The 14,559-nt window shown below is 35.9% G+C and overlaps 1 protein-coding gene across 4 annotated transcripts in view; it reads right to left on the reverse strand.

The window, feature by feature from the left end:
- Positions 1–338: 338 nt before the first annotated feature.
- SCN2A (sodium voltage-gated channel alpha subunit 2) overlaps positions 339–14,559 on the reverse strand; it is a 138,402-nt gene continuing 124,181 nt past the window's right edge. For all 4 annotated transcript variants that reach the window (XM_025852866.2, XM_025852874.2, XM_073883077.1 and 1 more), the window contains exons 22-27: positions 14,163–14,444; positions 12,860–12,913; positions 9,790–9,927; positions 9,323–9,427; positions 5,710–5,980; positions 339–3,975 (exon numbers count right to left, since the gene is read on the reverse strand). In XM_025852866.2, the coding sequence (XP_025708651.1) occupies positions 2,780–3,975; positions 5,710–5,980; positions 9,323–9,427; positions 9,790–9,927; positions 12,860–12,913; positions 14,163–14,444 (2,046 nt within the window). In that variant the 3' untranslated portion in view covers positions 339–2,779. The remainder of the gene's footprint in view (positions 3,976–5,709; positions 5,981–9,322; positions 9,428–9,789; positions 9,928–12,859; positions 12,914–14,162; positions 14,445–14,559) is intronic.

Below are 14,559 nucleotides of genomic sequence, written 5' to 3' on the forward strand. Positions count from 1 at the left end.
AAAGGAATGGAAAAGTATATAGGAAAGTAGATCAAGAATACATAAGGAAGGGCTCCTGGGTGGCTCAGGTGGTTGGTTAAGCATCTGCCTTCGGCTCAGGTCATGGTCCCAGGGTCCTGGGATCGAGCCCCGCATCGGGCTCCCTGCTCCGCGGGAAGCCCGCTTCTCCCTCTCCCACTCCCCCTGCTTGCCGCTCTCCTGCTCTCTCACTCTCACTCTCTGTCAAATAAATAAACAAAGTCTTAAAAAAAAAAAGAATACACAGGAAAGAAACTAAAGTGAAAAGGAGAACAAAACAAAACAGTAGATGGGAAGGAGAAAGGACACACAACTTAAAATGTTAGTCAATTTTTTATTAATTTTTGTAACTTTCCAGTACTCTACCCAATACCATATCTAGATTTTTGGCCAATATTAAAACTAGATATCCAATACACTCTTCTTAATTGATTTCCATTCCATGAAAAAATTTAAAGATGAATTATTATATTTAATGTGTATTCTTTACATTTATATTTTTTTCTGATAGATCATTTTTACATGATAGAAATTTACCTTTAAATGGCATTTCAAAGATAGAAACAAAGACAGAACAATTAAATACAAAACAAAAGCAAAACCTTTAGTCTTTTGGCTTGATTGTAATGTGGTTTACCGTTCTTTATGGTAATAGCATTTTCCTGCATGCATTTCACCAACACACTACAAGTCAATAGCTTTAGTATAAAGAATCTATGTTTAATGTTGCTTGTGAAAGAAAAACAAAATGTTTTGCTGTAACTGGTAATATAATTTCACTACCTGGCTTTGTGAGAAAACAAACAAACAAACTTGGGTCCCAGATCATAACTGATACAGTTCTAATGCCATACGGGTCAATAAGAGTAAGATATATCTGGGTAAACAAACACTGGAAAAGACTGACGATTTACTAAATAAAAAGACTAGGTGGAAACATCTGATCCAAGCAATGCCAAGAATATCAACTGATCTTTCCTTACGCCTCTTTCCATGATAAGGCATTACTATTTGAAAGCAAATAAATGCTGGACTCAGTCTGAGATTTGTTTCACATTGAAATGTGTGCAAAGTTTACAGTACTAATAAAAAAGCAGAAACCTACACTGCATCTTAGTCTTTGTTTCTTATTTTGTGAAGTGCTGCAATTTAAAAGTGCTAGGAACAGAAACTAACAATAGTGACTGTGACATCAACCTGAAGATACTTTTAATTTCTCATTTTATGTACAAAAGGCTGAAAAATAAAATAAAATGAACTTTGTACAGTATTTATATTTTCTTAGAAAACTCTAACCATATAGTTTCAACAGATTTAAGCAGCTTGCAACATGTTCGTACAGTCGGGCTTTTTACCATAGTGTTCAATTAAGATTGGGAGAATAAAAAGCAAGAAGCTCTTCATTGTTTGCTGCAACCTATTGCTTAATGACATGAAGAATGAGGTCTGGGTCGAACAATTTGCTTCACTTTACCACTGACATATGGCTTCCCATATTGGACTTCTGAACAGTGGAAGGAATAAGATACAGCAGCCTGGGCAAGAGAAACATGCAGCGGTGACAGCTTCAAACTACAGTGGAGCCAATGACATTATATTACCTGTTGAAAGCTTGCAAACTATACTTACTGTGGTACATATTTGATGCAATAAATACTGTGCTTAAGTCATCATTTTTGTTTGCTCAAACATGCACCACTGGGTAAAATGACTATTTACAAAGCAGACTTTTATTGTTTAAATTGACATATACTATGTCAACCTCACCAAGAGCAGAAGATGGCTAAACAATACTGCAGGAAAAAAGCAGAATCAACTTTATAAAGTGGTGGGGGGGGTGCTTTTTGGTCAATTCAGTTTCTTAAAAGGATTGATAGGATATTTTTAGTTTATGCCAAAGGACACTTATCAAAAATGGGATAGTCATGCTGCCAGGACTCTGAATGACTATGTAATGGTGTGTGTGTACATATATACATATATACATGTACATATAATGGATTATGTAAAAATAAAACAATTCTTCAACGCTTGTGAATTCTATGGAACATTTACAGGCACATTAAAATTTTTCTGGATGAGATACCTTAAAAACATGAATAGCTATTTAAGCACCTCAAAAATCTAAAAACATCTTGAAACAAGGAGTAAACTCTTTCTTTTTGTGATGTGATTTTTTTTCATGTGTGAATGAGAAGTGCAGCATGCCTTCATTTAAAATATATCCAGTTATACAATAGAGAAACGCAGAATTTCCTACCTTTAATCCCTCTCCCCAAACATAAACCCATTTACAAAAATAGTCACATATAATAGTAAACAACCTGTGAATTAAAAAAAAAAGGTGATAAATTCACAGCATACATTTTGTAAAAATATGGCAGGTGTGGCAGTTAAATCATAAACAGTGGTGACAATTACTATCATCAAGTGTCACGTGTTGAATTTACATAAAAATTTAACTTCCCTCCCCCCTTTAAAGTGGTTCCTATAGTCTGAGTAGCCATTACATCTCTGCTCTTCAGCAGTGTCAGCTGGTTGTGAAAACAGAAACCTCCTGTCAATGCTGTTTTCCTGGTTTATTGAGTCCCAGTTTGCTGACCAGAGGTCTCTGTCTTGTTATAGGCACTGACCTTAAGTATACATTTGTAAAAACAGTCAGTTTGGCATAGACCTCCTGTGGGAGTCCTGTTGACACCAATACATCACCATCACAGGCTGTAAACAATTGATCACAGAATGGAATATTCTTTGTTCTTTTTTACTTTTTACTTTCCCTGATATCTTTCCCTTTGTCTTCCTTTTCTGATTTGTCTTTTTCAAATTTTTCTTTTTCTGGTTTGGTCACACTGTCATAGGAAGGTGGAGAGGTGGTGGAAGGCGTCATGTCAGTTTTCTCTGGAGTTGAATTCTCATTTAGTTTGTCAATGAGGATATCTTCTTTGATAGGTGTTCCGTCACCTTCTTTGCCTTTGTCTTTCTTATAGATACATGAAACCTTTTTAACTTTTTGCTTCAAGAGGTAGCGTCTATAAGCCCTCTGGATAACAATAGCAGACACCTCCTCTTGTTTGCGCTTCAGAGTGCTTGTGATGGGCTCATAGGAGACTTTGGAGGGGTTCGATGCCATGAATCGCTCTTCCATCTGTATTCGAAGGGCATCCATCTCTCCACTCTCACCCAAAACACGCTTTGTAAAGGCAAATAAAATGTCGAGGCAGTGGATCCGGTCCCCACTGACCATGGGCAGGTCCATGGCGATGAGCTGGACTTTGTTTGGTTTGGCTATGAGAAGAGGAGGATCCAGGGCAGCTGCAAAATCAGAGAGCTTGGCGAACTCTATAAACTGGGTGGCGTCGGGATCAAACTTTTCCCAAACCTCGTAGAACATCTCAAAGTCATCCTCACTCAGGGGCTCGGCACTTTCTTCAGTAGCAACACTGAAGTTCTCCAGGATGACAGCGATGTACATGTTCACCACAACCAGAAATGATATGATGATGTAACTGACAAAAAAGAAAATCCCGACAGATGGGTTCCCGCAGTCTCCCTTAACTGAGCTTCCAGGGTGATCTTTCTCAGGGTCACAGTCTGGAGGTCCACTATTAAGAATAGGTGCTAGCAATCCGTCCCAGCCAGCAGAGGTGGTAATTTGGAACAGGCAGATCATGCTGTTGCCGAAGGTCTCAAAGTTGAACATGTCATCAATTCCAACTTCCCTCTTGACATAGGCAAAGTTGGACATTCCAAAGATGGCGTAGATGAACATGACCAGGAAGAGCAGGAGGCCGATGTTAAACAAGGCAGGAAGGGACATCATCAGAGCAAAGAGCAGCGTGCGGATTCCCTTGGCCCCTTTGATCAGACGCAAGATTCGACCAATCCTGGCGAGCCGGATCACTCGGAACAGGGTAGGGGACACAAAGTATTTTTCTATCAGCTCAGCCAGAAACATGCCTGTGGAAAATCAAGAAACAAAAACAAAAAATAGTGTTATATTTAATAGCAGTGAATACAAATTTACATGGATTAGATAATCACTAGTTTTACAAAATGTGGACATAAGAATTAGGTATACATACACACATACACACACAATCTGCAGTATTTGTTTAGCAAAATGAAACTGATGTTTGTTGTTATAACATTAACCCTTTTATGCTAACTGAGGTTTCAATGGTCATTTTTCCTAGTTCGAGAAAAGCATCTACTGAAAGATTCAACCACTGAAGGCCTAAAGATGTCACAAAGTATATGGCGGCCAAGCAAAGGAGTGGATTTGTAGTTCTAAAATACCAGTTCTAGGGCGCCTGCGTGGTTCAGTCGTCAAGCATCTGCCTTCAGCTCAGGTCATGCTCCCAGGGTCCTGGGATCGAGCCCCGCCTCGGGCTCCCTGCTCGGCGGGAAGCCTGCTTCTCCCTCTCCCACTCCCCCTGCTTGTGTTCCCTCTCTCGCTGTGTCTCTGTCAAATAAATAAATAAAATCTTAAAAAAAAAAATACCAGTTCTGGTACTGGCATAAGAACTAAGGGACAAGGCTTGTGATTTTTGGATTGGAATATGGGAGTTCTTATCCTGAGACGGTTATGATCCGTTTTATTTGCAAGGTGGCAAGAATGATGGACAGGAGAGAATCCAGGCTTTGGAGACAGACATACTTGTGACTGAATCCTATCTCTTTTTTTCCACATCACTAAATGGTGATAGTATCTACTTCTGTTGTTGTTTTTGTTAAACTTAGTACTTTCTGAGCCTTTTCTTTGTTCTAGGCATGCTACTACGTGCATCTACTTACATAATCTCATTTAATTCTCACAATAACACTTTACAGAAATATTCCCTGGAAAGCCAGGAATTGGAGGTAACTTGCCATTGGTCACTGAGCTGGTAAGTAGTGAAAATAGGGAAGCTCCAGGCCAGATCTGTATGGTCCAGAGTCTCATCCTTTAATCACTATATGACCACCTCATAGGATCAGAGTGGCACATTGTTTCAGTGTTCTAGTCCACCAGAGAAAGCAGTATAAAGAGTGGAATACTACTTTTTTCTCTCTATATATGTTTTCTTTTCTCAAATAGGCAGAACCTTGTCTTAAATCTCTTATATTTACTGCCAGCACCTCATTTAATGCCCTATACCTAACCATTTAATATGTATTAATGAAAATGAGTCTGTTTTAGTTTTTTGAACAAAATGGCTACTTCTGGAGAAAGAATATTACAAACCATAGGAACTATCTGAATCCAAAGGTATGATGAAGTTTATTTATGTGTGAATATATGTAAACACACATGCAAACTATTCCAATTTTCAATAGCTTATTTCTGGACTATGTGATTACTTCTAATAATTTTTGTGTGTATGTGTGTGTGTGAATTATTTATTCAAAGCAGTACTTGTCTATACCACAGGAGTCTGAGTGACTATAGGAGTGTTATGACAAATTGCAGTTATTGTCTTCTGAAATGAGACAAGATGATAAATGAAAGCTGAAAATATAAAATCTTTTTTTTTTTACACATCATTTCATGCACAGCATGCAACAAGAGAAATGACAAACTGAAGAATGGACTATTAGGCTTTTATCTGAAATTTTGGGATGAATGAAAAAGATTAGTAAGGAACACTTCCACAGTTTTAAACAAATTTTTACCACTAACTTCTTTAACTGAGTAAAAGCATCTCTTCTTACCTACAATAGAGAGAATGACCACCACAAAATCAAAAATATTCCATCCAATGGTGAAATAGTAGTAACGAAGAGAGATTAGTTTCAGCACACACTCTCCAGTGAATAGAACAATAAACACCAGATTAATCCAGTACAGAATGTTTGTCATCTCCTGACTCTGGTCATCAGTTTCCACCATCATGGTGACCATGTTGAGGCAGATGAGGATCATGATACTGATATCAAAGACTTGTTTGGTTACAAAATCAAAGACCATTCCTTGGAATTTGTTCTGGAACAAGGAATACGTAAAATTCACTTAGGAACATAAAAAAAAATCAAATTTGACTTCTCTGCTTCTAACATAGCAATATGAAAATGTAGCTTTTATAAAAACACACCATGTTTATTTAATACTTGGAAGAACATTTTGTATATTGGCATATACAAATTTTTTCAAATGTATTTTAGTTATACTGTTCATGATATCAGATTTTATAAACTGACTTTAAGAACCACTTATTGTATGCTCAGTGCCCATAACATCATCATGTGTACGATAGACGGTCAGCCAATATTTGCTACTATAACAAATCTTTGTTATCCCCTGTTTTGGAGGTGCGTATCAAAGTAAACTTCAAAGAACTAATAAATACTTCTCCGGCTTTTTCTCTCATGTTTATTTTTTTCTAGTTTCTGCTTTTATCGTCTTTCCCCAAAGCCAGAGCATCTTAAGTTTCATCTGGGAAGATGTTTTAAAAAATTATAGTCCAAGAAGAAGGACATATGTGGAACACCTGGTGAAATCAATTAAGTTCTGTATTTTATTTAAATGGTATTGTACCAAGGTTAATGCCTCAGCTTTGATTACTGATCTGTGGTTACGCCAGATTTTGCAATAATGGAAAGCTTGGTGAAATTAAATGTGGGTAACTCTTCTGTAAGAATATAATAATCTTTTAAAAAGTTATAGTCCACAGTCAGATGTTCAGGCTTTGCCCTATTCAGTTTGGACCTTATTTCCAAGCACTAATGGGCTTTATGTCTTGTTTATGAAATTAAGTCCTCACCTTACCAGTTCTGCTAGTTTGGACCCTGTTTTGTACAATTTTACCTATCCCTGCTTGGTATTTCAGGCTTTCTAGGGCTCAAGCCCTGACTTAACTTCCACTAGGCTGTCCTCTACTTTCTTAACTAGAAACGCTGATGGTCTGTTACCTATACACTTTGCAGGCTACTTTCCCAGATTCTGACATGTTTATCCATCTGGATTCTCTGTACTAGTGTTCTGATCTCTCTCAGTTGAGAGACATCCGTTAGTTACTCCCTATGGAAATTCTTGGACATCAAACACCACCTGTCTGTTGTATGTTTCTTTCTCTGAGTAGGTATCTGGCTGCTGGACTGGACTTCTATTGCTTCAGCTGGGTCTTTCCTTCAAGAGCCTCCTTCAACTTGATAAATGTGTCTAATTCCAGTTCCAAACCTTTTTTTCTTAGCTCTTATTTACTGTAGCTTACCTTTCCAAGTCTGGCTATGTTTCTTTTATTTCTACCCTTCATATTTCCTATCCCTCTTAATAAAATTTGCAGATTCTACTGTATCATTTTATCTTGTCTCCTTGTCCTAAAACAGACTTCTCTCACTCCTTCTCTGGTGACTTTGAATTCAATTTTAAGTTTTAAGCACTCTGTGTAATCAGAAAACTTTATGTTTACATTTGTCATAAAACTGATGACACTGTATTGCAAATGGTTTGCTCTTGTTTATTTGATTTTAATTTTTTCTTCTAGTCATTTGGAGGCTCTGCCAGGACAGAGCAGTGTCATTTTCTCATAGATATAGCACCTAGAGTGTAGTAGGTTCAAAACTGCTTAAAATCAGAAGCTTTTTATCAATAAAAAGTTCCTTAGATTTTCTGCCCGTGTAGTTTTCCAGTGGGTCACTTTGATGTACAACTCCAATCCCCAGTCACTAATCGCTATCTCCAATTTAAATCCCAGGATGTAGTATATGCTGGAGGAAGCTACGTAACCCTGGCAGTCTTGTTCACCAAAGATTTATGTTCTCTCACTTCATCTGGGCCCTTGACGGTGATGAGGAATCCTTTATTATCCCTCACTTGCTCCAGGATAGTTCCAAACTTCTCAGAAATATTCTATTCTTTTGCCCTCTATTCTTTTTTGAGAGCATCGAAATCAGTGTAAAGAAACTCTTCTACTTCCTTTTGCATTTCATATTATCTTGACTTTTCACATATATCTTTTTATATATTACTCCATATTCATCAGAGGACTCAGTCCTTCTTACTTCTAAATCTAACCTAGACCATTCTATTCTTGAGCCACATTTTATGTGTGACTTTATTCTATATTCCCTCTCTTCACACTCTTCTTCTCCAGAACTCTTGCTTTGCTTCAAACCTAAATCTCTCTCCAAATCTTAAGAAACTTTATTTTACTACTCCTAAATATTCATTCTTTCCCCATCTCCTTTTGATTGCCAGATTCTGCAAGCTAGCATCTCCAATTTTTTTCTCCATGCATGTCCCTTCTTCATATCCTGCATGACACTAGTCATCCAGTTTGTATGGCAGAAACTTGTAGGTTCTCTTTGTTGGGTCCTTCTTTGTCTCCCATATTCAATTAATAGACAAACTTTTTAACTGCACTCCAGTGACAGCTCACAAATCCATCCACTTTTATTCATCTCCACACCACTCTGGTTCAGGCCACCTGTCATCTCTGAAACAGCTCCAAAATAAGTCTACAAAGCATACACATTGCCCCTATCAATACTGGTTGAGTGATCTTTACAAAACTGAAAATGACCAGGTTCCCTTCAATGGTTTCCCATTGCTCTAAGAATAAAGACAACTTTTGAACATGGCCTACAAAGCTCAGAAAAGTGTGGCCCATCCTAACCTCTTCATTCTCAACACATCCCAATGAGCCCTCACTCTCTGTATTCCAGCCTTACTGGCCTTCCTACCTCAGGGCCTTCACACAAGCACTGCCCTTCTCTTAAAGGGCTCTTCGCCTCCTGACAACAATTTCTGCAGCAACCAAGCAGCTACTGGCAAATATACAACTGGAATCTCCATAAAAATTCATGAAGAGAATGATGTTATCAGATTTAGAAGCAAGATGCTAGGGGAAAATATGAAATGTTTTTAAAACCAAAAGAAAACAAAACCTGTGACTTGTTTCATTAATGATTCCACTTAATCACCAGAGCTGGATAGAAAATGGGGCATATCTGAAATGTACCAATATCTGAGATTGTATCCAATTGGTCCCCACTGCACTCTGTGAACATTCAATATTTCCACACAATGTATGTATGCATATGTTTTCTTCTCTACATTATTAGAAGCTCCTCAATGACATCAATTCTATGTAATACTATTGGCATATAAGTCTGAAATTTTTTATTTACATATATTTTCTATGTTTATTTATAATACCTATATTATATATTTTGTGCATATGATATACATATAAAACACATATACTTAGGCTAAGATAAAACTTTTGTTTTGCAAATTCATAAAAATACTAGTATCTGGCAATCTGGACTGTGCAAGTGATAAATAACATAGATCTTGCTGGGAATGAAAGCATGTTATTCTTACAGCAGGTCGAGGGATGGGTTTTTGTGGTTTCTTTGAGCCCAGTTTTTTCATTGCATTGTAGTATTTCTTCTGCTCTTCTGTCATAAAAATGTCTTGACCTCCAAAGTAAAGAAATAAAAACAAAATTTGTTAAAATCATGTTCTTTGCTAGCTATAAAACCCATTTCATTAGTTATGTGAAAATTGGCTTCCAAGTGCTATTCTAATGTTGCCAATCTTTGTATTTACAGAGATAGATGCATGTATTCAATCTATAAATTATTCTCTATTTACCAGTCATATTTCTATCCTGAAAATATCAATACATGCTATCTGAATTAACAATTACTTAAAAACTTACAATTGATTAAATATTTCAAAACAATTTCAGAATTTTATTTAGCTGATTACATTTTAGAGCCAAAAAGAACCAGTGTGAGATGTTTAGTTCACATTTTAGAATAAAGATGAAGTTTTAGTATACTTATCTTCTTTTTCTGTTGGTTGAAGTTATCTATGATGACACCAATGAATAGATTCAGGGTAAAGAATGAACCAAAAATAATAAAGATGACAAAATAAAGGTACATGTACAGATTGTCTTCATACTTGGGTTGTAATTCTACCTACAAAATATTAAGTAATGATAACTATTAGAACTACTACTTGTTTTATAAAAAAGATATCAGCTAATTTTCAATTCTCAAAGCATATCTCAACTGTTAGAAATGGAAAATAAAAGATCAAACATTAAACAGATTTTATGAAACATCAAATCTAACATGCTTTTTGAAGAGTCCTGCAAGACCATTCACTGACTTGACAAAGTGAAACAACTCATAGAAAAGTCTAGATAATTAAAATTATTTTCACCCAATAAATTTCTAGATTATGAATGCACTTTCCCTTATAGGCAAAGTCCCCCAACAGGGCATGCAAAGTGAGGATCTCCCCTTCCTGCAGAAGAGATGTTTGCGTTACACTATTTTACGTTAAAATCTTTAAGATTTAGTCTCTTTGATTTGGTTTTTTTCAACTGTAAAATGAAAATAATAGAACCTTAACCTCATAGGGTGGTTGAGAAGGTTAAATATATTAATATATGAAAAGTGCTTAAAGAAATAGTGCCTGGCCTATTATAATAGCTGAGTGTAAAGGTTTGATTTCTATTACACATTTCTTTTCATAGGTTAGAATTATTATTTTATGTGTGGATATGGGTACCTCTGTAGGATCATGCCCTTCTGAAAATGAGTCTATAGGCTCTAGGCACGGGTTCTGTAACAATGATGCCTTGTCTTGTCCAGCACACTTGTGGTCAAAAAAAGAGTGACAGTTGGTGTGAGCTTTGGCTGTAATCTATAGCTCAGGTCTCAAAGGATATTGTTCTAACCAATTCAGTTAAGCAGTCACAGTGGTAATGGATACAGGTAATGACCCACTGTGTCTCATGAAATCAATTTAGAGGATAAAGGCCAACATGATATGTTTTTCTAATGAAATAGAGTAAAATGGAAAATGTTAGAAATATTGTAAAAGTACCTATTCTTTGATGAGACTTTTATTTCATTTATATGTGTATACAGTGAACAGTGATATAAAATGATATTTTTAAACATTTTAAAATTAAATACAATACATACAGAAAAGTGCACAGCCCATAAGTGTAAAATGTAGTAATAAATTGTTATAAAGTGAATTTCACCGTGCAGGACATTGCCAGGAACTCAGAAACCCTTGATACATCCTTCCCAAATATAAACTCTATAATCCCTGCTAGAGGCGACATTATCCTGACTTTTATGGTAATTCTTTCCTCGCTTTTTCTTTAGAGTTAACACTTAAGTATGCATTCTTGAACAGTAAGATTAGTTTTGTCTATATTTTGTCTAGTGGATACATTTGTTATAACTGTTATATTTTTAGATTCATCCACATTGCTCTGTATGCTGTATACATATATCATTTCATCATTGCATAACATTCAATTATTTGTCCATTTTTACTACTTTTGAGCTGTTTCCAGTTTTTGCTAGTTCAAAAAGTTATGTTCATTCTTGTGCTTAGATTCTGCTATGCCTGTGCACAAGTTTCTGTAGGATATATTGCTAAAAATGAAATTGCAAGGTGAAAGAATATCTTGAATTTTATTGACTAATGTGATAATGCCCAACTTTTTAAAAGAAATATTTATCCATTTTGCCCTGTCAGCACTGCATAAGTTATTATTGCTCTTTATCCTTGACAATACTTGGTATTGTCATACTTTTTAATATTGCCAATGAGGTAAATGTATAGTTAACGCCATGTTGTGGTTTAAATTTGCACTTCTCTGATAACTACTGAGATTAAGAGGGAGCAACTTTTCATAATTTTAGTGTCCACTTGGATTTCATCATTTGTAAAATGCTTGAACGCTGAGGAATTATGTAGCTATTGTCCGCTAAGTTACTAAGGAAGAAACCAAAAGAAAGTTGTATATCAAGCTGCTGCTAGGGAAGGCAGAGAGAACTCTAAATGAATTATGCAAAGCAGGTAGGAAAGTACTGTAGAAGAAAGTGGTCATGAGCCCATTGTTTGTGGTCAGAGTTCAAAAACACGTACTACCACTTAACGCATTGAGCCTCTTTGCTTCAATAGTGAAATGGAGTTAATTATCAACCACCCAGTAACGTTGTTATTTAAGATTAAATGGGATTGTGTAAGAAAGCTGTTAGCAGAGTGAGTAGTAATAAGTAGTAAGTTATTAGTATTATTCAAAAAAGCACATGACTGGGATTCCTGATTGTACTCACAGAGATACAATGCAGGGTTTTTAGTTCTCATGCTCGCTCTCTCTCTTTTTTTTTAATAAGGTAAAAAAAAAACCCAACAACTCGAATTCTTCCTCAGTTACCACCTGGTTATTGGTGCTAGGAAAATAACATTTCAAATTTAATTACTATGCTCTGGCAATATACCAGAAGCCAATCTCCTTTTTTTTAATGTGATTTCCTCCCCCATTGTTAAATAGTGAAAAATTAATGAAAACTACAAAATTTTCAAAAGTGCTGAGGTGTCTAAGGCAGATTGTGAAGGCCCCTTCCTTCTATCACAAAATCTCACTTCCCAGAGAAAAACACTGTAAAGTTTTCTGTTTGTTTTTTTTCCACCATTAGCCAGATTCTGCCTATTCCAGGGAAGATAAAAAGATGGAAGAAATCTGTGACAGACGAAGAAAGTGCATGTACAGATTGAGGGCTTCTAATGCACTAATGTCCGTAACTATCAGAGCCAAAAATAAAATGTCTCATTTTGCAAAATCAACAAAATTTTAAGTGCTGGGTGCCACGCTAGATACTAGAAAAGATGTGTTAGAAGATTTACAGTGAGCAGAGAAAAACATTCAAATCAAAATTTTGTAATACAGATGTTTTCTATAAATATATATATATAAATTTCTATAAATATAAATATAAATCTATAAATTGACCCATTGTTTTATTTATTAGCAAATTACAACACTGTAGAAATAGTCACTGGATCAAATTAAACAATCTTCCCTCTAAAAAGACTTACATTTCGTGAATCAACAGCTGCATACATGATATCCATCCATCCCTTAAATGTGGCCTGTAAAAAATTCATACCATTTAATTTTCCCCCACAAATTATAATTTTAGAAAAGAAATTAAGTATCAGATTGACCAATTCAATCATTCAAAAACAGGTATATGAAAGTTTGGGGTTAGTATTTAAAATCTGGGCAAAGTTTTGTAATAGATGCATGGAAAATACTTCAACTCTATGTTCTTCTATAAATCTATAATTAAATCATGAGAGATGATAACAATATGCTATCATAAAAGCAATTATCAACAATCTTTGACTCTGATATACCTATAAGAATATAACATGAAATTTGATAAAATAGTATCACACCAGTTGAAAAATATGTTGCATTGTTTGATCTTAATGCTTTCCATTCTTATTCTTTTGGTATTATCACCAATCACTAATCATGATTTGTTCTTGAAAAATCTCCATATTGTTGATTATACTATTTTGAGCCAATTATTCCATAAGATGAAGTAGTTGCCTAATCTGAAAACAAACATATTCAACTGCAATTTACTCTTTTAAATATTTGTGGTTTTTGTGCAGACACCACACCTAAGAACAAGTTTTATACATTTTTTTCAGCTCCTTAGAGCCTCAGCATCTGTCCTTTCCCTTTATATTCATATAGCGTTAGATATCATGCAGGTGGATCATCTCAGAGAGTGGTCAGTTAAGAAATTGAATGGATTTTTATGAATTTATAATAGACATCATAGACTTGGTAGACGATTTTTGTTTTCAGGAGCACAATCTCCCTATTGGAAGGAGTTCAAACAACAGGCAGGAAAGGTGGGGATCAGAGTAGGCGTCTGTGCGACAGATGTAAGGTGAGAATTTGGTTATGGGGGTGGTGGAGATCGGGTGGATGAAAGTTTGATGAGGGTTTGATACTGTCTGCTAGCTGAGGAGTCCAGAAATCTACCACTCCTCCTCCTCCTTCACACACATGCTTTTCCAACACCACACTAGGGCCAGGTCCTCTATTTTGCTCAGAGTAGGGATGGGGTAAAAGAGTGGCAACCTACACAGAAATCTCAGTAACCAAGGACTGGTGCTGGGGTAGCTAATGCCTAGTCTGAAAGACCATAAACTTTGTAGAGCAGTCCAGTTTCCAGCGTGATGCAGAAAAGAGAGTTCAGCACTGATTAGAAAGAATCTAGGCAGATGGGCTTGAGGAAGTATGTATTTGCAAATATTGAGAGAGACGATTTCAGATTCATTTTAATAATACATCACAGAGAATAATAAAGTGGTTACTTACTACTTGAAGCAGAGAAAGATATCCAAGTCCTACATTATCAAAGTTTACTTTCACATTTTTCCACCTGGCAGTTTGATTGCTCTCTATGAGGGCTTTACATTCGCTGTAGTTGTTGACCACACTTACATCGAACATTTCTCCAGTGGTGTAGTTAATACAATGATAAAACTTGCCAGCAAAGAGATTTACTCCCATGATACTGAATATTAGCCAAAAGATCAGACAAACCAGAAGTACATTCATTATGGATGGAATGGCTCCTAAAAGAGCATTGACCACAACCTGGCGCAGAAATAAGAAGAGAAAATAAGTGAAAACTCAACAATTTCTGAACACTATTAAAAGAACAGCAGTCAAGTGACAGAAAATATACCTGTTCCTAAAATATTGGGCAGAA

This window comes from Callorhinus ursinus, unplaced genomic scaffold, assembly GCF_003265705.2.
Source record: "Callorhinus ursinus isolate GAN/ISIS: 27379988/994484 unplaced genomic scaffold, GSC_fseal_2.0 scaffold2, whole genome shotgun sequence".
NCBI classification, from domain to species: domain Eukaryota; kingdom Metazoa; phylum Chordata; class Mammalia; order Carnivora; family Otariidae; genus Callorhinus; species Callorhinus ursinus.